We start from the raw sequence: 27,078 nt of genomic DNA, 5'->3' as shown, positions 1-27,078 counted from the left end.
TAACGCTGCCAACAATTATTAAACCCTAAACCCTAAACTTTTAGGTAAACTCTAAACTCTTGAATAAATCTTAAATCTTAAAGTTTAAGATTTGATCCAAGAGTTTCGGATTTATCCAAGGATTTAGGGTTTATCCAAGGGTTTAGGATTTACCCAAGGGTTTAGGATTAGGATTTAGGGTTTAGTGTTTTGTTGATTGTGTTAAAAATATTTTTTTTTTTAAATTCAAGAATTTAAAATTTATCAAAGGGTTTAGAGTTTACCAAAGGGTTTAGGGTTTAGATTTAGAGTTTCGTGTTTTGTTTATCGTATTAATTTTTTTTTTGAAAACTTTCTTTTTTTGTAACTATTATTATTTTTTATTTATACTTTTTTAATTTTAAAAACGTAATATAATTTGACATTATTTTGTTTTCTTTTTTAAAAAATATCGGATTTGAAATAACTAAATCTTATCGGTTGGTGAACCTATAGGTTCACCTAAGCGGTGAACCCGAGAATAACTCATATGTAAATAATGAAATGTTGGGGACCATGTGGGTGGAGTCACGGTATGTGTATAATTGCATTTTTTTTCTTTTTTGCATAATGCATTGCAATAATAGACTTCATATTTTAACGAATCAAAAAGTCCAACACTTGATAAGTTGTTGTTTTTACTCAATCTCTTATTCCCTTGTATTAATGTAGTAAATGAACAATATCTCTCTTTCTGGTTTCTACTCCACTGTTACATTGGAGTTTTATTTTTAGTGGTTGGATCTTTTAATGTATTTCTAAAATTGGAAAAGTCAATTTTATTCAATCAATTTTTAATTTTAAAATATTAAAACTTAAAAAAAATTCACAGTCAAAAACACTTTCGGCCTTATTTTATTTTAATCTTAAAATCACAATTCTTGGCTTTAACTGTTTTTAAAATTACAACTATTTTTAACAGCCAAATATTTGAATTGATGACTAAAGTCTTCTAAGTCTCAAACAGTATAACAGTAAAAATCTTCATTGTCACAAACACTTGGGGCCTAAGTTTATTTTCTTTATAAAATTATTGATGAAATAGTTCGATATAAAATTTTATGTCTAAAGCAATGAATCAATCTATTTTACTATAGTAATTCGATATACTATAACTACAAAGATAAAGTCATATTGATTATTTAAACAATTATTTTCGCGACCAAAACAAAGTTAATGTAACATTGGATCATAATGATCAAATATTATTTCAATACATGTCTAGTCACAAATATTAATAATAGTTTAAATTTCATCAATAAAATTCCTATATTGCAAATATGTAAATAATTTTTAGTATATATTAACTTGATAAATTATATGGAAATATTGACATGAAATCCAAATAAATTATAAAATCTCTAGAGACACAATATCTTGAATCGAAACCCAAAAGGTGGAACATACATTTACGAATTAGGACCAACTCTTGCCTAACTGAGAAATGGTGACATAGTGTCAGAATTAGTGCAAACTAGCTAGTTTTTGAAAAGATTATGCATTTTTCAAAGTCAGTAAACAAAAAAAAATTTGCGAGATAATGAAAGATAGTAGTATTCAAATAAACGCATTTCCTTTACATGTAGAATTCAAGAATTTAACTTGGGAAATTGATTGTATGATAATTTTCATATAAGCTGAAATAATTTTCAAAACCGCGAAACTAGTGTTTACACAAGTTGAATGATTTGACATCTCGGTCCACTTGGAAAAATTATAGAAATGTATTACTTCAAAGAGTCGGAACATTGATATTTTATGAGAGTGATATATCTAAACATATAGTTGATGCTAGAAATGGTTGAGGAGACCACCTCTGCTGCTCCTGAAGATAAAATAGACATCCAAGATAAGTTTGCAGATGACATGAGATTTGATCATGATCTTACAGAAAAAAATGAAATTGGGATTCAAAATCAAAACTCTTATACTAGAATCATATAATTGTCGGGTTTTGAAAATTTAGTTATGTTAATCATGCAACTTTTTGTTGCTTTCTTATAATCGAAAACAAAGGAAAACACAGACCATAAATGACTTTCTAACCCGTCAAAAACTAAGATTTCCCTCATTTAAAACGTCTCTGTCACCGCTAACATTTTGAGAGTATTATATTTAAAGGCTAACATTTTGAGAGTATTATATTTAAAGACATTTTTACAGTTTTCAATTTCATGATGAGTTACTCATGGCTGGTGACACTTTTAGCATGTAAAATAACTCATTTGTCCTCTAAATAAATCAACTAAGCACATGTTCTCTTTCTATTGTTCTTTTTCCTGTTTTCAATAAAAACTTTTTTTCTTCTTATTTTCAAACTTTTGTTTCTTTATCTTTATATCTTCCACTGTTTAAAAACTTTTATCTTAACAATTTTGTACTCAGCTTCGACCACCAATTATTTTCTCCATTTGAATTTAATGACAACTATTTAGGACCAGATCTCCACCTTTCTTACATGTTGATTGCCACTGACCGTTTAACCTCGGATGAATCCATAAATTAGGAAAAAAACTTAAGGTAATGTAAATTCATTTCCTCCAACCTATTCTAATTACACTCTTAACACAGGCATCAGGCATGCTTCCTCACTCTTTCTTTTTTATGGATTGATAGGTCGCAGACATTGGGGACTTTCCTGTTGTTCTAACCCATCCTCCATATCCTTTCTATTATCCTCCTTGTTTCTTGCCTGATTTCAGAATCAATAGGATTGCTTTTACTACATCTGGAGAGGCACTCATGGTCAGATTATACGATATCGACATATCCTCCCGTAGCTTCTACGTCCACAAGAAGAACCATGCCACCAACAAATGGGATGAAATGACTTCTTTGGGTGACCAGGCTTTGATCTTCGGCCTTGGAATCACTGTGTCTGCCAAAATTGTTCAAGGACTCAAGTCAAACTCTATCTATTTTAGCGGTCTGGTTTTGGCACTAATCATATGAGTATTTATCTACAGTCTTGCTACTCGCAAGGTAGAACCATTTATGTCTTCAACTAGCAAGTTCTTTGATGCTCGGTGGTTCATCCCGAATGTGTGATGTAACAAGTGTCTTTTTTAAGTATGAATGTACGTTAATGCTCATTAGACTCGGCAAGAAGTTCACACTCAAATAATATTATATACACACAATTTCAATGCCAAATCAATTATATTTGTGGCAATTTCAGTTATTACAAAATGAATAATCACACAACCAATTAGCAGATTTTTTTTTCTCCCAAAAAAATGGGAACAAAAATTAGAAAAGAGAAAGAAAAACCAAAAAGTGTTAGCAAGGACTTCCACCGGTTGTAACACAATGGTTAAGAGCACAAAACCAAGAACGTTTTCCTTCAACCTCCGACGTGGATCTCCTGGACCCTAGACCGGATCTTGAATATGATCCATTCATTAACCGGCTTTGGGGTTCGTCAACATCCGAGCCACCGAGGCAGAGACTTGGAGGAAACCGGCAGCTAAGAGACCGAAAGGACGATGACCCAACGGATTGTGAACCGGTTCTTGAAACAACCGGTTTACAGCTGTAGTGAGGGTCGGTGAGGAGAGCTCCTGTATCCAAGACATCAGAGGAGGAGCAAGTGCAGAAGGACAAGGAGATGCTTGTTCTTGATGATGTTGCTGTTGTTGTTGGTATCGTATGGGGGAGTTTGGTGAAAGAGACAATGCCGTAGCGACAGAGAGGACATGGGACTGAGCCTGGTGTGGCTTGTGATGTCTTTGAGGATGTTATGTTTGTGGTGCTTAGGTATAACGCACAGTTAGTGCAGAACTCATGACCACATCCTGTTATGCCACACACACACACATACACAATCAGTTCAATGTTCTAGTTAAGCAGATTGGACTTAGTGAAAGTTGGATACATTACCATCTGCTGCTACGGTGCACTTTCTTTCCAGACAAACAGCGCAAGGGTCACGGCATGGAGTGAGACAGTCATCTCCTCGCCAGCCACATTCTCTGAAACCCACAAACATAATCAAAATCCCAGAGACTCTTTGATCACATTGAGTGTTTCAGTTAGGTTTAAGATGTTTACTTACTGAGCAATCTTGACAATGCTCATTAGAGGAAGGCAGAGGAAAGGAGAAGGGACTTTTGGCAGTTGGCTTAGTGGCTGCTCTGTGGTTGGGTTCAGGACTTCTTCAAGACAGTTCCGGTGCCATGAGCGAGCAACCATCAATGGCGTCCATCTAAAACCAAGAAACACCAAACGGATAAAGACACTGCGGTTTATATCTAATTGGATTAGGTTTTGCAGGCAGAGAAACAAAGAGAACATCTAACCCGTTAGAGTTAATGGCAGCTAAAGAGGCACCCTTATCGATCAAAACCTGAGAAAAACAAATGCCATACGTATTCATGCTGGTCTGGTTAAGCAAGTATATATGAATATGTACCTGGCAACACTGGGTGTTTCCGCCACATGAAGCATAATGGAGAGGAGTACTCCCAGCTCCTATGAGATCTATTGTGGTTCCATCTTCCACAGTAACCTGAGTAAGTGAAGCTCCCAAATCCAAGAGTAACTGCACCGTCTCTACGTGTCCGTTCAGAGCCGCTACATGAAGAGGTGTGATTCCTCCATCTGCTGCTCTGTTTATCACTTCTTGAATACCACTGCACACATTCCAAAAAAAACACTAATGATCACGTCACTGAAGCCATTTGAGGTAATTAAACTCTTTAAAACACTTTATAACCTTGGATCAAATCCAGAAACAGAGGATTTACTATTCTTCAAGAGGCTCCAGCAGTTAGGGACACTTGGTATATACTCGGAAAGCAAGATCCTGATACACCGAGGGTGACCATTTAGAGCCGCGAGATGCAGAGCAGTACCACCGTTAAGGTAGTCTGATCTATGAATCTAAAACCCAAAATACAATCATCATCTTAATCCTTCCATTGAAAAGTCTCGCACATAAGAGTTGGATACAAGTCCTTACATTAGCACCAAAGAGGATGAGAATCAAGACAACCTCCCAATGACCATGTTGACAAGCTTGCATCAAAGCCGTCTGTTTCAAACATTCTTGTACTCAGCTAACTTTGATGGTCGATAAAGACAATGTAAAGGAGACAGCTGTTACCTGTCCACGATAGTTCCGGAGATTGATATCAACTCCTGACTCCACCAACAAAGAAACTATCTAAAACATAACAATAATAAACAAAACCAAATCATCATCACCATCACCATAAAGGTCACACCTTTTTGGAATATCGGAGACCTTACAACATCAGAGAAACTATCTAAGACAAAACCCAGATCAGGATCATCATCATTCACCATAAAGGTTGCAACTTTTTTCCGGTGGGTTACCTCGTGGTGGCCTTGAGCGGCGGAGTAATGGAGAGGAGAGTTACGAACGCCGAAAGTGGAATAGCGAGCGAGTCTCGGGTTGTAATCAAGGAGGGCTTTGGCCTCTTGTAGATCGCCGTCTCTGGCGGCTGATACTAATCGCTCGCCGGACGCGGAGCAACCGAATGAGTTTCCGACGAGGCTCAGAAACCTCATCGTTTTACTATACAAAGCTGAAATTTTTGATCCCTACCCGATCATCACCACTTCACCTAAATGATTACAACGAAACGAATTGGATCCTCAAATTTGAAGATTGTAAGAATTTGAGAGAAACCCAATTCGAAAGTTTCAATATTTCCAAAAGGAATTTTTTTTTTTTTTTGGTTTGTTATGAACAGATCACCATCATCATCATCATCCTAGTTTTAGAAAGAAGTTACCCTTTAAAAAACTCAAAGATCATCTAAGAAAACTTATCTTAAAATGGTGATCCAAGACGAAGATTAAAGAAAAGGAGCAATTAGTTGAAAATATTGATTTTTCTTGTTTTTTTGAGAAAAAAAAACAACAAATTGGCGATTAATATTTCAAACCAAAAATGGAAAAGAATGAATCTTTCGTACTTTTTATTTTATTTTAGTGTGTGGAGACAGTTCTAATTATCATTTGATGATGGTCATAGTAGTTCATTGACTTTATACCACTTTCAAATTTCTTTTAAAACCTTGTGGCAATAGGTGTCTTCAATACCTACAAACTAAACGGCTGGATTCGCTCGTTTCATCTCATCTCACGATGAACAAGTATGTAACTCTCCAAAAGTAACATGAGCTTAATATGTAAATAATGAAATGCTGGGGACCATGTGGGTCGAGTCACGTTATGTATATAATTGCATTTTTTTGCAATAATCCATTGCAATTGACTTCATATTTTACCTAATCAAGAAGTCCAACCTCATGATGAGTTGGTGTTTATCCTCAATCCCTTGTATGTATGGATATTAAATGTAGCAAATGAATGATCTCTCCCTTACTAGTTTCTACTCCACTGTATCATTGGAGCTTTATTTTTAATAGTTTTGGATCTTTTAATGTATTCTGACATTGGAAAAGTTAATTTTATTCTAATCAAGTTTTAAATTGAAATCTATAATGATCAGTATTGTTTCAATACATGTCTAGAAATATTAATGATTGTTTAAATTTCATCAATAAATTAAATTTCCTATATCGCAAATATGTAAATATTTTTTAAAATATATATATTAGCTTGTCCAGCCCAATCGATCGGATTGAAAAACACGCAAGTAAGTCATGCTGAATTCGGTAGCTTAATTTTATCAATCCGAGTTTTGAAATAACGTATCTTTATTGGTCGTTGTAATAATCACTCGGATCGTTATAACTTATAAATTCAGAGATTTCTCCTTACCTCCTTACCTCAAATTTGAAATTAGAAATTATCTTTTCTTGCATCTCAATTTCAATTTCAAAATGGCAGGAAATCAAAAGTATAGTGCTAATATTGACATGAAATCCAAAAGAAATTAGAAAATTTGCAAACATATTAATATTTTGAAATGAAGGCCATAAGGTGAAAACACACACATATACTAATTAGGACCAACTCTTACCCTCGTTGAGAATTCATATGGTGACATATGTAATTTCAAAATTAGTGCAAACTATATAGTTTTTGAAAAGATTATGGTTTTTTCAAGTTAGTAAACAAAAGGAATTTGACGAGATATGAATATATGATGGAGATATAGCTACCTTTGATGTATGAGTTTGTAAAACAAAGTAACATGATGTTTTAGCTGTCGACTTCCTTGATGACAAAAAGAGTTAAAGACAAGATTTGCTGCTTGTAACTTTTCTGAAGATGACATTCTGATCTCCACAATAATATCTCAAGGAGTTAGAACACTGCTCCTTTCAGCACCTCCTAAGTTGTTTAGGCTCCATGCATTTTTTATTCAACATAATGTGGAAGCTGAAAGTTTTCCACACACTGTTACTATAACCTCTTCTGATCTAGCTTCAGAGATTTTCAAGGTGAGGATGTGGGATAGACGAAGTTAAAACAAAACCGTTGAAAGCTTTTTTTCATCATTGGCAAGTCTAGTGGTAGTGGAGCTAGTGACATGACTCTTGTCAGCTTTAATAACCAGTCGGTTATTCTTGTCGCATGTTGAATCCTGCCGAGAGAGGTTTGGTTTACAAAAGTCGAAACCTGAGTGTGGAGAATTCACACAGAGTCGGTGTATTGCCACTTGTGGAAGATGTATCCTTATGTTGGGATTAATGGATTAAGGGACTTTGTATGCCAAGCCCTCATGCTCTACATGTATACTAGGCTTTCTTTCATTGAGATCTATGACTTCTCAGGGGACTCTCATGTTGTTTTAACCCATCCTCCATATCCCTTCTACTATCCTCCTCGTTTCTTGTCCCCTTTCATAATCAATAGGCTTGTTGTTACTACATCTGGCGAGGCTCTGATGGTCAGAATATACAATATCCACAAAACCTCTTGCACCTTCTATGTCTTCAAGAAGAACCATGCCACCAACAAATGGGATGAAATGGCTTCTTTGGCGACCAGGCTTTGATCTTCTACCTTGGAATCACCGTCTCTGCCAACGATGTTCAAGGATTCAAATCAAACTCTATCTATTTTAGTGGTGTCGGTTTGGCACTAATCATATATTTATCTACAGTCTTGCTACTCGCAAGGTAGAACCATTTATGGCTTCAACTAACAAGTTCATTGATGCTAGGTGGTTCATCCCGAATGTGTGATGTAACAAGTGTATATTTCTTCTTGTTCTTGCTTTTTGGTTTCATTGTTGCAACTTTATGAGAATCTGATTACAAGGTCCAGTGTTGTGTTATTTGATAATGTAGCAGATATGTTGTATCCTAGAGAGAAAATTTTAAATACCCACTTTCCACTTTATCTTCATTACATGTTGCCTTTGAAATATTAGAATAAAGGACTCACTACTTTTCTAACTTGATCCTCAAGGCAATTGAGCATTTTATGCCTAAAATCTCAGGTTATACTTTACTTAGAACGTTACTGATGTCTGTGGAGTATAAGAAACGTAAGTTCTCAAGTTGTTATGCATTATTATAAAATCAAAACGAGAGAAAAAAAGTAGAAGTAGAGGAGGATATAAAATAAAAACATGCAAATTAAAGTAAAATACATAGAGAAACTGAAGAACAATGACAAGTAAAAGAAAATTCAGTTTTTGTTGTAGAAAGTGAGATCGTAATTTGTATGGAATGAAGAAGAACAAGAAAGAGCGAGCATGTGTTGAACCGTTGTGACCCATGTCTTATAACGAGCGTAATCATCCGCCATGTCTATTTTGATAGCTCCTATGTTCGTCTTCAGGACAATGAGATAACAAGTGTCCTCCATGTTGTTCTCTTCAGTCTCCGAATCTTTATAAAGCTCCACGTGAACATTCGTCACAATACCTAATTAGCACACAAAACAAACAAAACACTCAATGTTTTGAAATCTTATCTTGAAGGTTAAGTTAAGGTATAAAGAAGCTAAACTCATACATTCTTTCTTAGTCCTGAGTAGGTTATGTTTCTTCATTTTGAGTATCACCTAAAAATAAACCCAAGAACATTGATAGGTAAACATGATTGGTTAAGAGTAATGAGGATTAGTGCAAGATTCAGACCTTTGCATCCTTGTTTAAGATCATAGACACTGTCCTAACCTTGAAATCACCTGCTCAAGTCCAAAGATAGCCATATATCTTTAGCTTATCAACAAAACAAAGGATTTAAGAGAAGAAAAACAGAGGATTTGTATACCATCTGGTGTCTCAACGAAGAGATCGGTTCCTTGAGCAAGAAGGGACGTGTTCTTGTCAAATTCAGGAGGCAGATCAGAGGAGTCTTCAATAGGTAACACAGGCGCAGAGCCGTTCAATCTATTGATCTTGCAACTTCTTCTTGCTTTCAACGTCGCAGCACCTCTCAAGGCTTATACACCAAACACCAATGACTCACAAACAGAGTATGCTTATAGAAAAACACACAAGGAAATAAACTTAAATCTTATTCTTACAAGTTGTAGCTGAGGCAGTGAGAGTGAGTATCTCACTAACACTTGTCCCAGTCATAGCGGAACCAATCATTGTGCTGAGCTGGTCTCTGTTTGCTCCCATTGTCTCTGCCATCTCAGCACACTGTGCCGCCACCACAGCGGCTGCAGAAGCCACGGCTGTCTCTTTAGTTGTTGGTCGACCATTTCCACCGTCTTTTCCTGCGTTCTCTGAAGCTATCGCGGCGAGGGCGGCGGCCAGACCGGCTAATGAAACGGCGGCGTGGACTTCAGCTCTCTGTAGCCTCACTTCTTCCTTTCGTTTGGCCTTAATCTCTTTCCACCATTTCTTTATCGATGGTGTAATCTTCCAAGGAAGTTTCTACAGTCCCATTATTGTTTCGATTTAGAAAACCAATATGATTATCTAAAAGTCAAATGAAACGAAATAGCAAAATAGGATTTTACAAGTTTCTTGCGGAAGAAGCCATCGTAGCTCAATTCCGGATGCATTGCTTGTTGCATCCATATCCATGACTGTTCACATGATTCAACAAAAATGTGTCAATATAAGATGTTCGGTTTCTATATGTCAGTGCCAGCAATCAAATTAAACATTAACCAAATATCCATCACTTATCGTATGTGCATTAAAAAAAAAAACTTAACAAAAGATGTACACATTTTTAAAAATAATTTTATATTGAAAATTATGAAAACCCATACAACAAACAAATCATATTAGAGAAGAAGATGTATTTTCCTGATTGTTATTATGAATTTTCTAGAAATAAATTAAAAGTTCAACATAATATGGTTACCTTGACATCATTGGTTTTCCATGAAGGCATCGAGGGCTTAAAATCTGGATCGTCCATCTTCATACTCTTATCCATCGTCTATTTTCACAATCTTCATTAATTAAAAAGACTAACCAAAGCAACTTGAAGAAATAATCAGGAATAAACAAAAACAATCTCTGGTTACTACTTACACCACAAGGAACAAGACTTAAGTCCCCTTGAAACCTGGCGATTGATGTCCCTACGGGGACAATGGAACGGTCGTAGATAATATGGTCGGGCTGAAGCGACTGAACAGCAAAATTACACCATTCTCGAGATAGAAAGTCCATAGTGTCTGGATGTGCTTCTGAAGGTGATGGATTATTGTTAACCTGATGATGATGATCTGTTGATGTTAATGCTAGAGATAGTTCCATAGTGTTTATTTTTGTATACAAAGATTTTGGCTCTGAGGATTTGCAGGCTGAGGATTTGTTGATTGATCAAATATTTATGTTATTGGTTTGAAAGAAGAAAATGGTTGATTTCTTTAATTTTTTAGTTTGATGTGGGTTCTAACCTTTATTTATTTTTTGAAAAAAAGGTTTGATGGCATGATCATCTTTTCCATGGGTGGGAATGATTTGGGCCATGATCAAAGTAATTATCCTTGGAACAGATTTTCTTTTTATAATATCAAAATGATATGGATGGGTAGTCTCAACTTTCTGTCATGTATATGTAATAATGTCGTTTTATCATTAGTAATAATAACTTTCATTTTGATTGGCAAGTACTCGTTTAATCGTGTTAATCCACTACTCTATTAGTGTTTAAAAAAAATCCACTACTCTAAAATTGTATATGATACTTTTTTACTGTTTTAATAACAAAAAAATAATACATTGGATTCTATTATATCGAATCAAAGCATGAAATCCGAACATTGGATTTGTGTTTTATTAGTTTTTTGTTTTCCGATTTAAAGTAGCACTAAAAACATGGATAAGTTAGACGTAATTGCTTTGGTTTATTATGCTTACTTGAAAATACTGTGTAGTCAGAGCATTTCCAATGGAACACTATTTTTTTTTTTTTACATTAAAATAGAGTAACCCTTTTATAGAGTTGGATTTGCTCTAATGGTTCATTCTATAGTAGAGTTACACTATAATATAGTAAGAAGAATGTTGTTTTTTTACTCCAAATAGTGTTCATCTATTTTAGTGTAAAATATAGAAAAAAAATAGTGTTCTATTGGAAATGTTCTTAGTTGGAAAAAAAAGAGTAAAAATTGCATTTAGTATGACTTAAAGACTAAAAGTTAACATAGTTGCATTTATAAGGAAAGCTTTCGCGGACAGAGAACGACTAATTCTCTCTTGCTATTATATACCAAAAAGTTAATGTTAATGAAAGTAAATTGTGTTCCAAAAGAATACTAATTGAATTTATCTGAGAGGAAATGCATATACAAAAATATATGCTAACTTGTTAACCATTGTGAAACAAAATTATTGACAACAATGGATTGGACCCTCTTGCATCTCTTTTTCATATATCTTTAAATTGAAACCATAGGTTCAAGCTAAGCACTCAACAACGAGAACATATTTTTATATAAAAATATCTGGACCTCCTTTCCACTTCTCACTCAATACATAAGTGATATATAGCTGGATTTATGTATTATAATTAACATGATGCAGAAACTGAAAATATAGCCTTGAACTAACTTAACATATTTTAGAAAATGTGAAACGAGGCTATAATTTCTATATAAAATTTACTAAATAGTAGAAGAATAAAGTTGATATATGAAAGTTGAAAGGTAAGTGATTTAAACAAGTTCAATTGGGACATTGGTTATTTCGGTATGAATTATAGGGCATGCCCGGGCCGAGAAGGATAGTGAAACTTCCTGGAAGAGAAAAAGAAAGAAATGATCAATAGATCTAAAAGTGAAAATATACTTATTAATAAAGAAACGGCATTGTGTAGAATAGATAGATAAGAGGCATGAATCATACACAAGCATGCAATGGGTCTTAGGCTCTTAGTATTACAAACAAGGAAAAGTCTCAAAGGACAATTTATGTAAAATAATTATATTACTTGTTATCAATGAGTATATTTATAACACTAATTAATCAGTTTTCAGTAAGGGTTTACTAATTAATAATCAAATAGCGTGTTTTTCGAATCGAAAGTCGTTTTAGTTAAAGATGTTATCATTTGACCATGTGAATCTTACTTTAAGTGCCAACTGCCAAGAGGTTTGTGTGTGTGTATGTACCGACAGAGAGAGAATATAGCTTATAAACTAATTTTAACAATCATATTAAAGGTTAGACAATTAGTACAAACTAAGCATAGCAAGATGTCGTCAATTTGTTTTATAGTAATTTGTTTAGAGTGTGTGAATCTAAGTGGCCGATCCGAACCCACTTGAGTTCACACTTGTGCCAGCCTGAACTGAAATTTTCTTCCCAATACTAAAAACATCATAACTCAACTCAATAGTAGTCTTTGATCGAGTATGATAGAAATGTATAAACCAATAAATTTGTTACATCTCAATCGCTTGGGCTTCACATTTAGGCCCATGTTTAAGTTTGAAATTTTATAAGGAAAGCAGCAACTTATATATGCCCAACATAACCCTTAATTCAATTATAAGCCTAATTATCAGGAATCACAACAAAATGTCGACCTTTGAACGCTTCCCTTACAGTTACAGTTAGGTTAAAGAGAATGAAGTGAGGCATATAAATTTCACATCATTAGTATATTGCTTTTTCATAGTACCATACCATAATTATTACCATAATTTTCACATCATCAGTTTTGAACAAAATAAAGTTGGATGTTTGATATGCGAGTTTGTTAGTTTAAAAACTAGAAGTACTAGTAAAAAATAAAAGTAAATTTATTATAAATATCAATTAAAAAAAAATAAATGCAATTTTTTCTATTAACCAAAATAGCATGCAACAAGCAAAAGCTGGTAGGCAATTGGACAAAGGGAGAGTGCATGTTGGATTGTTGTCGTTGGGTCCAAGGACAAACGATTTAAAAAGACCAATTCATCTAATGTGTACTTGCAACCCTTCAACATATCTCCTCTCGATTTGTATAATTATGTATTACACACGCACATATGTTTACTCTCTAGATTTACGGCATGACTCCCTATATTTTACGCAACCAAAATAGTTTCACATCGTTAAAATAATTAATCATTTGGTTAGAAGTATTGGTATTATACTTTTTGTTGTCAATATTGGTATTATACTATTATATATAATGTTTAGGGTACAAAATCTCCGGAGGCATACATGCACCCATGCTAACATGAATATTTCATATTTGTAATATAAATCGACGTGGGATATCTAGGCGATCACGTTTTTCAACAACAAGGACCGATGTGACTTTGTAAAATTGTAAATCAATCTCCATCGAATCATGACGGCAGATAGTAGTTGCTAGTTGGGGAGCTCGAAACTCATAGGCTCCACTCGTTTTTTTTTTTTTTTTTCCACCAAGTTTTAATTTTATTAAAAGATACGGGCCAAGCCCAATGGCCGAAGCCCACATACAAAGGCCCACATTACTACTAATCGGCCAACCAAACAAAACACACCAAACCCTAAGCCCAAATTGGCAACCCCGGCCCAAGCCCACCTACTCGAACCCATCACCGACCGACTCTGGGAACGCGGGCGTCGAGGAAGCTGAAGCGCGCCACGTGTGAAGATCTTGACCGTCAGTGCGCCACGCGTCGCTCCGCCTCGACCCGACCGTCACCGCCTTCCCAAGCCGCCGTACCCAACCACTGAAAATCTCGGTTCGCCGGAGCTCTGAATCCCTTCGAGCCTCCACCGAAACCACATCTCTTCTTCACCACACTGAGAACCTGTCGGAGAGCATCATCCCGCTATGGAGAGCTCCACCGACGGCGAATCTACAACCCTAAAATTCACAACCCGATGAAACCTCTTCCGCTCCATGACCAGAGCCCATACTCGAGCAACCAAACCCCTTCGAGACACAGAAGCCGACGAAGTAAGACTGACGGAGCCTTAACCTCCCGGGAACTTGAACTGACGACGGCGAAGTTATAGTAACTTCCGCCTCTCAGCGACTGAAACCGGCGTCGGCGGAACTAACTGAGCCTCCACCTCCCGGGACCGAAAACACAAACCGCTTCACCTCTCCTCCCTTCAGACCTCCGCGTCTTCACACAGTGACAGAACCACCACCAAGGGTGACTGACCAGAGCTCAAACAAGGCGGAAGCCGTCAGAAACGAAAGTGAAACACAAACGGGGACTTTTATCTGAAGGATGACGGTCTCCGGCGACGGCACGCACGCTCACGCGCCGGCCGATCGCCGGAGATCTACTTTCTCTCTCTTTCGCTACTTTCTCTCTCTTTCGCTAGACTTACTTCCTTTTCTTGTGGCTCCACTCGTTTTCTCCTAACTCTTTCGTTGAACGGATTATTTTTATTTTTCTTTTTCTTTATTTTGTTTACGATATACTCCGTAAGTAGTTTTCAAAGCTCAAGGCTAGCGCGTATGCCAACGCAGTCTCAATGGTCTTCTCCTCTCTTTTAACTGCTTTCGTATCATGCTTCCTTTGCATGTACCATGCAAACATTTAATGGTTTTATAAGTAACATAAAATTTATAAACAAAATTTCACCAGTATTCGTTTATAAATATCTCGGACCTATATATTACAATTAATATTGGACTACAAGTAAAAGTCATTTACTTAGCATTTCAGCTTAATTGAAACGTTTATCTAGCCGGCTAATTAAACAAATTGATTTAAATATAATCGATATCTAGTTCTGAAAAGTAAATAAGAGAAAAAAGCGATGGGAAGGCACCATTCTTTTCGTGCCAATCAGAAACAGGTTATAAATTCAATGTGTGTGGGGGACAAAATGTTGAGATATAAACTGTTCCCGATTTTGTTAAGCGTCAATTTAAACATACATATAAGGAAACAAAGCCCATAAATACTCCTCTAACGTGTGATTTCAGTATTATCAAAATATGTAGGATAAGAAAAATTAGCACTAATCCATTGACACAATGATGACTTTTGTAGTTAAAATTAACTATTTTCGATCTGGTTAAGTGCATGCCAATGTAAACATATATATGAGGAAACCAAGTACTCGCTGACATATCAACTAGTAACCTAAAGGATGAGAGTATTTGACACTAATCACTGATATTACATAACCATGTTCGTCTTTACAAATTTAAACAACAACGACTGTTGATAACAACGTTAACAAAATGATTGATGTATTATAAGGATAATCAATTTTTTTTGTCACGAAAAAAGGATAATCAACTAATGTTCTGAAAATAGTTGAGACTTTTTTTCTGGTAAGAAAATAGTCGAGACTTCGTTATATATGGAGCGTTTTGTCAATTTGATAAATTTTGAGATGGATTAGTAATGCATAGAAGAAAATAATTGACGTCAATCGTTGATGTTAGATGACGATGCTATTTCACATTTAAGGCATGACTGGTTTCTCCGCTACCACCCGCAAACGCAGCTTTTGCGGTTGCTAGCGGTTGACAGCATTTCGAAACAATCATACAAACCGCTACAAATCGTTTCAAACCGCTTCGGACCTCTTAAAATCAAAAGCTGATTTCAGCTAGCGTTTGCGGTTACGGGAGAATAAATTTTTTTTTTTTCAAAAACCATATAAATACAAAAATAAAAATATTCAATACAAATTTTAAATTGGAATTATAAAAATGCCAAAATATATATATTATATTTTAATATTTATTATAAATTTAAAATAAAAATATTTTCTATAATATTAAAAATTTAAAACTATAACTTTCTAATATAACCTTCATATTTATTATAATATTATGATTTTTGATATTTTATAATTATATAAAATGTAAATATTGTTAATTTATTATTTAACCGTTGTTGTATTTGGTAGTTAACCAGTCATAAATATCCCGCAAACGCATTAATTTCTAACCGCAGAACCAGTTGTACAAATCTTTTAAAACCGCTAGAAACTGCAATCACCCGCATCCGCAAACTCCTGTAACCGCAACCGTAACCGATGCGTTTGAACCAGTCATGCCCTTAAAGAGAAATGACTAGCGACTCAACATGGGCGTCATTAGTCAATATGTTAAATGCGTCGTATAAAACAATAAACCAATTAGTGGGAATGGAAAAAGGGCCTTCTTATCTCTTATAGGCTATGTACATAAGAATATGGGCGTTGGGTGGTGATTTTGCAAACGACTCCAGCCGACTAATTAATCAATGTGATTTATATTATAATCAAGAAAAATACTTTCGTTTTATATAGTTTTTTAATTGAAAAATAATAATTCAAATTATATAGCTATAGATGAAATGTTAAAATGATTAAACTGAAATTATATTAAAATTTTCAGTTTATCAGTTATTGAAAAATAGATTATTCACCCTTTAATAATTTTATAGATTTTTTGGGGCGTTTTTAATTAAAAATAATACTTCAAATCATATAGTTATAGAAGATATTTTAAATCATTTACCTAAAAACATATTAATTTTTTTTGAATTTACCTATAATGATTCTGAATACACTCTAGTAGTATATGATCTGGCGTGTAAACTCCTTAGCATATGATCTGGCGTGTAAACTCCTCACCGACTAAATAAAAGTCGCATAAATCAAGAACTTGGCTGGCTAACCTATGTATTGATTACAAATGTGTCGACCCCATCTTCTCTTTAATTTGGCTTTTAAATTTGTAATATATACTATATGTATATGACCACGGTGGACACTGGAGAACCACATATGGCTCAGCGCATAAACTCAGACCATGCTTAATCCAACTCGCAATACATGTACACAGGGTAGCTCAACATGCATTAGTGAAACCTATAATAATATGCAGATGTCTTGTAACCGGATTAATAAAGTAAGTTAATATATATATTCCATATAGTACCATCTATAGTTTTCAAGTATGCCAATTTTGTATACTTATCATTGTTATCAACTTATCTGTCTAATCATTTATAGGTTTTTAAGAACATAAATTTATATTTATGTGTGATAACAATTTTGTAAAATGTTTTTCCATTTTTCTTATAAACATTCATTTTATCAAGTGGTTTCCTTTTCAGAGTCAGTTGGAGTTTCGTTGTGAATCTTGTGATACAAGATCAATAAAGAGACATCCAAAATATTTTTGACGACCACAAAATGAAGATCAACAATATGCTCCGTATCTTTTGTTACTTTCATCTATATTTTCAGTTTGAACAAATGCAGTTTCCTATTATGGGGGTTCTACACTTTTTGGATGGTTTAAATAGTAACCTAAACTTACAAAACGATAAATCTAAACCCCTTCTTTCGATATTCCACCTTCCTGTCTATCCTATAAGAAGAAGGACACACATCTGTGTGTATATCAGTGTTTAAGGGACTTATTTCAACACATTCATATAATTTGTTAATATATTATGTATAGGCCTAATTATGTATCATAAATAAACCAATGACCACTACGTACAAAATGATTACTTATATTTTTTTATGAATTTTTAATTTAAAACTAATCACACATAGCAATGATTTTTATTCAATTGTTTACTGCAAAATATATGATGTTTTGCATGGAGTGAGCTAATAGTAATAGCTTATGTTTTTACCTTATTGATACTCAGTTTCGCTAACTACCATTATTTCTAACACCGACATAATTAATTCTCTAATTCATGATTTTACAAATTTTAAACGGAAATAATTGTATAATTAAAAATTATTAATATTAATTGTATAATTTAGGATCACTATATCCAGTTCGATTGCTTGGACCGTATTGATCCATACAATCATGCATAAGCTTGGCCAGTCCAATATGTGACTCCATTTCGAAGATACTGCAAATGAATTGGCAGTAATGTTCCTATTATCATGGTAACCACAATCGAGTCGGTGTGTTTTAGACTATTCTTTTTGTAGTATAGTTTTCAAGTCTGAACATGCTTTTAGGGTGTTTAATGTGTTATACGCATTAATTAGTTGTTAAAATTAACTTCCAACTAGATATGAGAACATCAAAACATGGAAATTAGCAACTGCATACAAACATGATTTTTCTTGCCAAGGCATTAAATGGCTGACATTATATAGCTTATGATTTATTTTTTTACTAGTCTTTCGATTTGAATCATTTGATTCTTTTACTCATGGCATTTATATGAATCTTAAATCCTGACCCCTATTAACATTTTTATAGTACCACTATTGTACGCACCCTATAGTAAATGTTGTCCAAAGCAAAATTGGTTCTTTCTTTTTTTTTCGGTTTAGTTTTCGTTGTAGATAAAATTGATGTTTCAAAATAAGTATCATTTATTAATTTTTTATTCCAATTTATCTTTTTATTAATGATGTTTTTATTTAATAAATATACAAAATTAGAAATTTTTATAATTTGTATGTTCAAATCTAAAATGATAATTAAGTAATGCTTTTATACACGTGATATATTTTAGGCGCTTAAAACTTTTGTTGCTAAGCTTTAGTGTACGTGACATAAACGCGGATTAATTTGTGGTTTGAAAAACCATAAAAAGTTTAAGTAAATGTTAGAAAAGTAGAAGAAGAGGACAAGTTGAATACAAATTTGAGTATACGAAGAAGCCACCGAGGGCAAGATCTGTAACCATCGCCGCTTCAACCGTAAACCGAAAATTAAATGCGTGTGAGATAGTTATAATCCAGCTGTGAAGCTATGCCATTGTATCAATTGGTTATACTTCTATGTCGTTAAGTATTAAAAAAAGATATTCAAACAAATCACTAAAATAGTTACAAGACTGTTCAACATTTTTAATTACAAAAAATCTATATTATACTAATATTTATTATGATTATGTCCATAATGATATACTAGCTCGAAGAATAAGCTTTCTACAACAACATTTACTTTTATCAAACGTAATGGAAATCAAGCCGCCCATGAAATTGTTCGCCATGGTCCAGCAAATTCTATTTTTGAAAATTGTAAAGTTTATCCACCTAAATAGTTAACTCCAACTTTGTATTCAGATATTATACTTTCATATTAATAAAATTTAAATTCGTCGAAAAAAAAAGATTATGTCCATAATGATATACACAAACCTATAGGCTATAGTTATCTGTTTGGTTTGCATGTATGATTGTTTTTGCGGCCATTTACATTAGGAAAACAATGCAAACATTTCTGATTTACATTGGTTCCGATATAAAATTAGATATTTGTACATAAATTTTGGTAAAATATATTAGTTTTATATATACTATACAAAATTTATTAGGTATTTATATAATTTCAGTTAAAATAGTTACATTTATTTTATATTACAACATAGTTATTTCTCATTTTCTCTATTAATTTGTTGAATTAAAGTTTATTAAATTGTAAATTTACTTTTATAAATTATTTAAAAAACTGTTAACATTCCTTTTCACGCTAATAATGACTATTATAAATTGTAAGTAGTCATTATCAAAAAGATATTTTAAATTTTGGCTTTTTGTTTCAATGGATGTGGAATTTTCGTTTCTCCATTGTATTGATATTGTTGTTTATTGGCCTCAAAATTCCTTTGTGACATTTTACGGGTTGTTATATATATTTTTAAGATTTTGTAAGTTTTAATAAAATGAAAAGATTGAATTATTTCTCCGGTTCTTTTGGTTGGAGCAAAACTAAATAACTCCTAAACTCCAAATTATACTCGAAATAAAAACATCAACTGTTCATCAAAGTAAAAATGTTGATACCAAAACTGCACTAGCATGTGAATGTTGTACGATTGAGCAGAGTTAAAAGTAATTATCACTGAATACTGATTGCTGTAAGAGTTTTATTTTCAGGTGAAAACTATTTTCTTCACAATATTGATTTAAAAATTACTACTGTATTTAAAATTCATTAGAGAGAGGGATAAAAAGAACAAATGTTGGGGTCTAGTTGGCCCTCCTAGTTTCAATGCTTATATAAGTAAACAAAGCTCGAGGCTCTCACTAATGTCACACAACTAGGCTTTGGTTAAATCTTTCAACGAACTTAAAAACCTCAACTAAAAATCTCCATCTCTTTTCTTGAGATTAGAGAGAACCCCATCAGTTTCTCTCTCTTTCTCTCACTTCCACAAACAGAGCAACATCTTTTTCTCAGGATTGCTTGAAACCTGGAGAAATCTTTAAGGTTATAGACCAATAAGAGAGAGAGAGAGATCTTAGAGTACAAGAAGCCCAAGAATGGTTACTTTATCAGTCTGGCCTTGGGAAAGCTATGGCAATCTTAAGGTTTGTTTTTCTTTTTCTTACAGAGATAAAATTTGATCAGTTTCTTTTCTAAAATTTGGTTTCATCTTCTAAAACTCATATTGTTTTTGTGTTTATTTTTCTCTATATCTATGAAGTATCTTCTATACGCTCCTCTAGCAGCACAAGTAGTGTACTCATGGACATACGAACAAGACTACTCGAGGGCTCTATGGTGTCTTCATATCCTCATCATCTGTGGACTCAAAGGACTCGTTCATGTCCTTTGGAGTGTTTACAACAACATGCTTTGGGTGACTCGCACTCTAAGGATTAACCCTAATGGTGTTGACTCTAAACAGATTGATCACGAATGGCACTGGTACAGAACCACTTTTTTACTTTTGTTTCTCTGTTCTTGGTATATGGTCTTAAACACTCTCAAAACCACCGAAAGTTATCGTTTTGATATGTGGGGTTTTTATTACAGGGACAATTATATACTTCTGCAAGCAATAATAGCGAGCATGATCTGTTACATGTCTCCTTCATTGATGATGATGAACAGTATACCTCTCTGGAACACCAAAGGACTAATCGCATTAATTGTGATACATGTGACTTTCTCAGAGCCTTTATACTATTATCTTCATAGATCTTTTCATCGCAACAACTACTTCTTCACGCATTTCCACTCTTTCCACCACTCATCTCCTGTTCCACATCCCATGACTGGTAAAAAAAAATTCACTAGTAACTAGTAATAAAAAGGAATGTTTCTTTGGTTTTTATGTAATAGTAACAATCTTTGATCTGTTGGGTGCAGCTGGAAATGCGACGTTATTGGAAAACCTTATCCTATGTGTCGTAGCTGGAGTTCCTTTGATTGGTTCTTGCTTGTTAGGTGTTGGATCAATAAGCTTGATCTACGGATACGCTATCATGTTTGATTTCCTAAGATGTTTAGGACATTGCAACGTTGAAATCTTCTCTCACAAGTTATTCGAGACTCTACCAATCCTACGTTATCTCATCTACACTCCAACGTATGTTGTTAACGTGTATCTTATTACCCTTTCTGAAAAGTACTTCACATGTTAACTTTTTTGTGTGGATTTGGTTAGATCTATTGGCTCCTCCACACACCATAAGTTTTCCAATAAAGGCTCTCTAACTTATTCATTGAATAAGGCACACACGAACGTGACTTTGTCATATTTTCACTCTAAGAAGCAAAGATTTCTATAGTTTATAGTTGTATATATAATATGATTTTTACTTGCGATGAATTTAAAAAAAATGTTTAAAAGTTTGATTTAATTGGTGGGGATCATGCAGGTACCATGCTCTGCATCATCAAGAAATGGGGACCAACTTCTGTCTGTTTATGCCTCTCTTTGATGTTTTGGGCAACACACTTAACTCAAACTCATGGGAACTCCAAAAGAAGATTCGTTTGGCTTCAGGTAATAAGACCATTTCCAATGGCTTACTCTAAAAAATAGAGTAACTCTATAATAGAGTTTGAATTTGTTCCAATGGTACATTCTATTTTAGAGTAAAAATAGAATGATGAACAAAAAAAAACAAATTACTCTACATTTGGAGTAAACCTATTTTTCACTCTATTATAGAGTGATAAATAATATACCATTAGAGCATTTTTCATTCTAAACTCTATTTTAGAGTGAAAAATAGAGTGGTGTTGAAGATGCTTTAATATACCAAAACTATTACTCCTTCCGTATGCAAAAGTGTCACATTGACGAAAAGGGTCAAATATACAATTATACTTTATCTAATATACAATTAATTAAATGAAAATAATTTAAATAGAAATTTGTTGGTTATTTAAAAGGTCAAAAATAATCAAATACTTAAAATAAGGAAATATAGAATGTTACTCTTCTTGAAACGAGAAAAATCTTCGAATAAATAAATTTTTGAGACAAAGTGAGCCCAGACACTACAGAGAGTACCAGACTAGTTGAATAAATTTGGCAGCAATACCAAACAGGTTAAGCCAATTTATGAGTGGTCAGAGTCAAGGATGTAAAGCCAAAGACTTGAAAAGACAATAGTACCCCTTCCTTGACCACAAAGTTACAGTTTTTGTTTTTTTTTTTTGAAAAACTGAATTGATCTTTGTGTGCAGGGGAACGGAAGAGGGCGCCGGAGTTTGTGTTCTTGGCTCATGGGGTAGATGTGATGTCGGCGATGCACGCACCGTTTGTGTTCAGATCGTTCGCTTCGATGCCATACACGACGAGGCTCTTCTTGCTTCCCATGTGGCCGTTCACTTTCATGGTGATGTTAGGCATGTGGGTTTGGTCAAAGGCTTTTCTTTTCAGCTTCTACACCCTTAGAAACAATCTTTGCCAGACTTGGGGAGTTCCCAGATTCGGATTCCAAGTAATATCTCTGTTTCTTTCTACTCCCCTTGAAAACAGAGAGAACAGAGTGTTTTACAGAGCATTTTCCTCTGTTTTGCAGTACTTCTTACCGTTTGCTACACAAGGCATTAATGATCAGATAGAGGCTGCGATTCTGAGAGCTGATAAGATTGGTGTTAAAGTCATAAGCTTGGCTGCTTTGAACAAGGTACAAGTTAGTAACTTCTGAGTCAAGTCACTTAAAAGGTTACTTATTTTTGTTATGTTTTTGTTTGTTCTCAGAACGAAGCTTTAAATGGTGGTGGGACGTTGTTTGTGAACAAGCATCCTGACCTTAGAGTTCGTGTGGTTCATGGGAACACTTTAACCGCAGCTGTGATTCTCAATGAAATTCCAAAAGGTGTGGAAGAGGTGTTCTTGACAGGAGCCACTTCTAAGCTGGGAAGAGCCATTGCTCTTTACCTCTGTCGTCGTGGAGTGAGAGTTCTCGTAAGTTTTCTTACTAATCCTTAACGAACTAATAACATTGTCTCAGAGTCTAACAGATGTTAAAACAATTTACAGATGTTGACTATGTCGATAGAGAGATTCCAAAAGATTCAGAAAGAAGCTCCTGCTGAGTTCCAAAACTACCTCGTGCAAGTGACCAAATACAACGCTGCTCAAAACTGCAAGGTAGCGTACTGAGTTCTAACTGTTTTTCATTTGGTGTGTTAACGTAAATGTATTGACTTTGGGGGTGTTTGAACTATGTATATGCAGACTTGGATCGTTGGGAAATGGTTGACACCAAGGGAACAGAGCTGGGCTCCTGCAGGAACGCATTTCCACCAGTTTGTGGTGCCACCAATCCTCAAATTTAGAAGGAACTGCACTTATGGTGATCTTGCAGCTATGAGGCTCCCTAAAGATGTTCAAGGACTAGGAACCTGCGAGGTATAAAGAACTGTGGTTACTAATCAAGTCTTATTTGAGTGTTTATCCTTTTAGTCCATTAGGCTAAACTCTTAAGTGTGTGTTTGTTGTGTTGCGGCAGTACACAATGGAGAGAGGAGTGGTGCATGCATGCCATGCAGGAGGAGTGGTTCATATGCTGGAGGGTTGGAAGCATCATGAGGTTGGAGCCATTGACGTTGACCGTATTGATCTGGTGTGGGAAGCAGCCATGAGACACGGCCTTAGCTCTGTGTCTTCACTCACTAATTGAGTGTGAAGAGACCCTTTTGTTTGTTGTCTATGACTCTCCCCAAGATTGGCTATTCTTTGTACAGATGAAGGATGCAAGCAGGGAAACAAAATGTAGAATTTCACCTTTTTATTAAAGCAGACCTTTTTATTAAAGATGTATTCCACTTTTTCTATCTCCCTAATAGTATTTATATGTGCACCTAATTTCCAAGAAGCTTAAATAATCCAGCTTGATCACTCCTCTGTTGGTAGTTTAGGACAATAAAAGAACAAAGTATCTTCATTGTGGCTCTCCTTTGTTACATTTTATTTTGTTTCTTGCTCCCTCCCCTTTTTATTAGATGTCGTTTTAAAATTATGCACATATATTCTATATTAAGAAAACATTTACTTTTTTATATTTTCCAATCAAAAACATCATTAATTATTTTTCTAAATATAATTTAACTAATAATAAATTAGACTGCAAATTACAGATAGTCATATAATATAAAAAGTTTATAAATTTTACATTGAAAACTAAAATGTTATCTAATTTAGAGTAAAAAATTTCTACTAAAACGTCATCTATTAAAAACGGAAGAAGTATAAAGGATGGGAGAAAATTGTGCGGAAACATATGAATAAATGCAAAACAACACAGAAATTTAACATGGTTTACCACATTTGCTGCATTCACATGCACATGCAAAATATTAGACCTTCTCATCCGTGTTATATACGACCAGTGTTATATACGACCAATGACGCTTTTAAGTTCTAACCTTCAAGTCCCGTGCTTCAAAGATTCAGCAATGGACTCAAGAACTTCTTTTTGAGTTCTGAATCAAACCAATTGTTTGTACTTTATTTCAAACACATTCTTTACACTAAACCGAACAAAGAGAAAGAGACAGAGAGAAAGGATGAAGAGCTAAAGATCTGCTTGAAGGAACACCTGCTTGAGTACTAAAATGAATACAGAACAAATGAATTATTTTACCACATAGAAATCTCCACCTCCATGATGATTATTGACCCTTGAATCTTTCCCAAAAGGTGGCCAAGAAGATCAAGAGGTGAGAGATGAGAAGAAGAATAGAGATGACAACCAAAAAGACACCAAGCTGCCACCATTTCCTTCTTAGAGATCTAATGAATCCAAACTTGCAAGATCTACAATCATAGCACATTATGCTCCAATCGTTCCTCCATAACTCACAGTCGCTTAGTATTCCGCCCATCCCACCATACAGCACCTCAGTCTCCAACGGTGGGCCCTCGTCTTTTCTTCTATACCAAAACGTCGCATTTAAAGCATCCATGTTACATGTCTCCGGCGGCATACAACATCCATTCTGCAACAACAACAAAAATCAAAACAGCTTTTGTCAACTAATATATATGCTTAAAGATGGAAAATGGTCGTCTCAAACTATTTGAAAATCTTGGACAAATGTTTCACAAAACGTCATGTGCATATGTAACGTTTTCATGTTCGGTTTAGCCTCAATTTGCCGAATTAGCACGGTTTGGCTTGGTATATGGTTATATCAGTTTTTAAATTTTTTATCAAACTTAACTGAAGTTTTTTATTTCAGTTAGATTTGTTTAATTCAGTTAGTTTGGTTAGGATTCTTGGTTATAATTAATATGGTTTGGTTGTATTTTTTTGTGAAAAAATGAAAAATCAAAGTAACCCATTGCCAAACCAAACCAATAACCATTTTTTAATCTACCAAACTGAATCAAAATCCTAACCAAAACTGAATCGAAAACCGAAATTTTATGTTTGGTTCGACTAGAAAAGAAAAATTCCCAGGCCTAGGTATCATGTTAGAATGAACCAGTTGCACTTTATGAGATCAAAGTATGTATATATCTATCATGAACAAACCTTTATTGGTGGCATTTTTCTTCTATTGTAAGGTTTCTCTTTAGGATATTGGTAAAAAAGCTCGTTGCAAGCTCCTTTATCGTAGACACACGATTTGATATTGTTCCAATTAACATCATCCATCACTTTGAGCTTAAACCACCTCGCAGTAGCCGGAAACCGCCTGCTCTGCATCTCATTGACTCCTGCGTACGCCAAACCCATGAACATCATCAGCAAAAGAATCACCACCATCACCACGAGTGCGGGCATAGGAAACTTCCTTCGGAGAAAGAGAGCCGCGTTGCTGACGACGAACACGGCAAGGAGGCCGACGCTAGCGAGCGTCTGGACACGTGGGAGACCGAGGATGTCTTCGCATTCGTAGCTGCGCATGTAGAGGAGCCACACAGCGTAGCCAAGGAGTGTGAGAGAAAGAAAGAAGGTGAAGATGGGAAGAACACCTATGGCGCAAAGGTTTACGATTGTGACCAACATTCCAACGGGTGGCTTGTCGCTTTGTGACTCCATTTGATCGGAGCTTTTGGTGTCTGGCTCATTGGTTGTTGCGGTGGCTGTGGCGGTTGCGGTCGAGGCTGGTTCTTCAATGGGTACTACTTGGACATTATCAGCCATCAAGAGAGTTATAAAAAAAATCTCTATGGAGGTGTTAAGTTTGATGAGGAATGCATATATGGAAAGGAGGAAGATTATAAAGTATAGGTGTGTAAGTGAGTGAGTGAATGTGTGGTGGGTTTTACAGTCAAATGTAAGTTGGAGATAATTAAGGATACTTTGATTAAGTACAACAGCTGATCCTGTCCGAGAATTTTGTTATTTTTGGTCATTAAGCTCTCAATTATCCAAAAGTCTAGTCTTTTGTTTGTGTGTGTGTGTGAATTATTAGAATTGAAGGTAGAAGAACCCTTTATATTCATGGAGATTATTAGCCCAAAAATGCGGAATATTACAAGATCGAGTTTGATGGATATTTGTAGTAAATTACAAAATCCAAAAAAAAAACCAAGTGTTTTTAACTTGTAGTCTACAAATAGGAGGAAAACATATTTCTTACTATTTTAGGACAGCCGAACCAGTCGTCCATAAACATT

The 27,078-nt window shown here is 34.7% G+C and overlaps 4 protein-coding genes and 1 long non-coding RNA gene across 7 annotated transcripts; 1 reads left to right on the top strand and 4 right to left on the bottom strand.

The window, feature by feature from the left end:
- Positions 1 to 3,096: 3,096 nt before the first annotated feature.
- On the bottom strand, positions 3,097 to 6,001 carry LOC103851688 (E3 ubiquitin-protein ligase XBAT32). 3 transcript variants are annotated; one of them, XM_009128567.3, is made up of 9 exons: positions 5,356 to 6,001; positions 5,123 to 5,182; positions 4,979 to 5,050; positions 4,733 to 4,899; positions 4,430 to 4,649; positions 4,317 to 4,363; positions 4,073 to 4,222; positions 3,898 to 3,989; positions 3,097 to 3,812 (listed from the first exon to the last, which is right to left on the bottom strand). In XM_009128567.3, the coding sequence occupies exons 1-9, from the start codon at positions 5,548 to 5,550 to the stop codon at positions 3,298 to 3,300; spliced, it is 1,518 nt and encodes a 505-aa protein (XP_009126815.2). In that variant the 5' UTR covers positions 5,551 to 6,001; the 3' UTR covers positions 3,097 to 3,297. The 3 variants fall into 3 exon arrangements, with proteins under 3 accessions (XP_009126815.2, XP_009126816.1, XP_009126817.1); XM_009128568.2 differs by having other exon boundaries at positions 5,123 to 5,178; XM_009128569.3 differs by lacking the exon at positions 5,123 to 5,182 and having other exon boundaries at positions 4,979 to 5,122.
- A 233-nt stretch (positions 6,002 to 6,234) lies between these two features.
- On the bottom strand, positions 6,235 to 10,636 carry LOC103851687 (VAN3-binding protein). Its single transcript, XM_009128566.3, has 8 exons — positions 10,409 to 10,636; positions 10,236 to 10,313; positions 9,883 to 9,951; positions 9,439 to 9,796; positions 9,183 to 9,353; positions 9,047 to 9,096; positions 8,922 to 8,970; positions 6,235 to 8,831 (listed from the first exon to the last, which is right to left on the bottom strand). The coding sequence occupies exons 1-8, from the start codon at positions 10,634 to 10,636 to the stop codon at positions 8,593 to 8,595; spliced, it is 1,242 nt and encodes a 413-aa protein (XP_009126814.1). The 3' UTR covers positions 6,235 to 8,592.
- Positions 10,637 to 17,271: 6,635 nt separating this feature from the next.
- LOC117132162 lies at positions 17,272 to 20,639 on the bottom strand. The gene is made up of 2 exons (XR_004455670.1): positions 20,383 to 20,639; positions 17,272 to 20,338 (listed from the first exon to the last, which is right to left on the bottom strand). It is a non-coding gene; the product is annotated as an uncharacterized LOC117132162 (long non-coding RNA).
- LOC103851685 (very-long-chain aldehyde decarbonylase CER3) lies at positions 20,378 to 24,394 on the top strand. Its single transcript, XM_009128565.3, has 11 exons — positions 20,378 to 20,572; positions 20,689 to 20,912; positions 21,021 to 21,265; positions 21,357 to 21,576; positions 21,869 to 21,996; positions 22,686 to 22,942; positions 23,024 to 23,131; positions 23,206 to 23,412; positions 23,488 to 23,598; positions 23,686 to 23,859; positions 23,960 to 24,394. Exons 1-11 carry the CDS (start codon positions 20,525 to 20,527, stop codon positions 24,128 to 24,130), a joined length of 1,893 nt encoding a protein of 630 aa, XP_009126813.1. The 5' UTR covers positions 20,378 to 20,524; the 3' UTR covers positions 24,131 to 24,394.
- A 504-nt stretch (positions 24,395 to 24,898) lies between these two features.
- On the bottom strand, positions 24,899 to 26,664 carry LOC103851684 (tetraspanin-15-like). Its single transcript, XM_009128564.3, has 2 exons — positions 25,988 to 26,664; positions 24,899 to 25,448 (listed from the first exon to the last, which is right to left on the bottom strand). Exons 1-2 carry the CDS (start codon positions 26,600 to 26,602, stop codon positions 25,122 to 25,124), a joined length of 942 nt encoding a protein of 313 aa, XP_009126812.1. The 5' UTR covers positions 26,603 to 26,664; the 3' UTR covers positions 24,899 to 25,121.
- Positions 26,665 to 27,078: the final 414 nt, after the last annotated feature.

The sequence above is a fragment of the Brassica rapa genome, chromosome A02, assembly GCF_000309985.2.
Source record: "Brassica rapa cultivar Chiifu-401-42 chromosome A02, CAAS_Brap_v3.01, whole genome shotgun sequence".
In the NCBI taxonomy this organism is placed as follows: Eukaryota; Viridiplantae; Streptophyta; class Magnoliopsida; order Brassicales; family Brassicaceae; genus Brassica; species Brassica rapa.
Note: the sequence above shows the minus strand (reverse complement) of the source record. Positions and strands in the feature narration are given on the sequence as shown.

Coding starts and splice junctions, on each gene's coding strand:
- LOC103851685 (XM_009128565.3), top strand. CDS start 20,525: ATGGTTACTTTATCAGTCTGGCCTTGGGAAAGCTATGGCAATCTTAAG. Junction 23,132..23,205: donor GCTTGGCTGCTTTGAACAAG/GTACAAGTTAGT, acceptor GTTTGTTCTCAG/AACGAAGCTTTAAATGGTGG. Junction 23,599..23,685: donor ACGCTGCTCAAAACTGCAAG/GTAGCGTACTGA, acceptor ATGTATATGCAG/ACTTGGATCGTTGGGAAATG.
- LOC103851687 (XM_009128566.3), bottom strand. CDS start 10,636: ATGGAACTATCTCTAGCATTAACATCAACAGATCATCATCATCAGGTT. Junction 9,797..9,882: donor GCTTCTTCCGCAAGAAACTT/GTAAAATCCTAT, acceptor ATGGGACTGTAG/AAACTTCCTTGGAAGATTAC. Junction 9,354..9,438: donor CACTGCCTCAGCTACAACTT/GTAAGAATAAGA, acceptor TTGGTGTATAAG/CCTTGAGAGGTGCTGCGACG.
- LOC103851688 (XM_009128567.3), bottom strand. CDS start 5,550: ATGAGGTTTCTGAGCCTCGTCGGAAACTCATTCGGTTGCTCCGCGTCC. Junction 5,051..5,122: donor TCCGGAACTATCGTGGACAG/GTAACAGCTGTC, acceptor TGTTTGAAACAG/ACGGCTTTGATGCAAGCTTG. Junction 4,364..4,429: donor GAAACACCCAGTGTTGCCAG/GTACATATTCAT, acceptor TGTTTTTCTCAG/GTTTTGATCGATAAGGGTGC.
- LOC103851684 (XM_009128564.3), bottom strand. CDS start 26,602: ATGGCTGATAATGTCCAAGTAGTACCCATTGAAGAACCAGCCTCGACC. Junction 25,449..25,987: donor GAAAAATGCCACCAATAAAG/GTTTGTTCATGA, acceptor TTGTTGTTGCAG/AATGGATGTTGTATGCCGCC.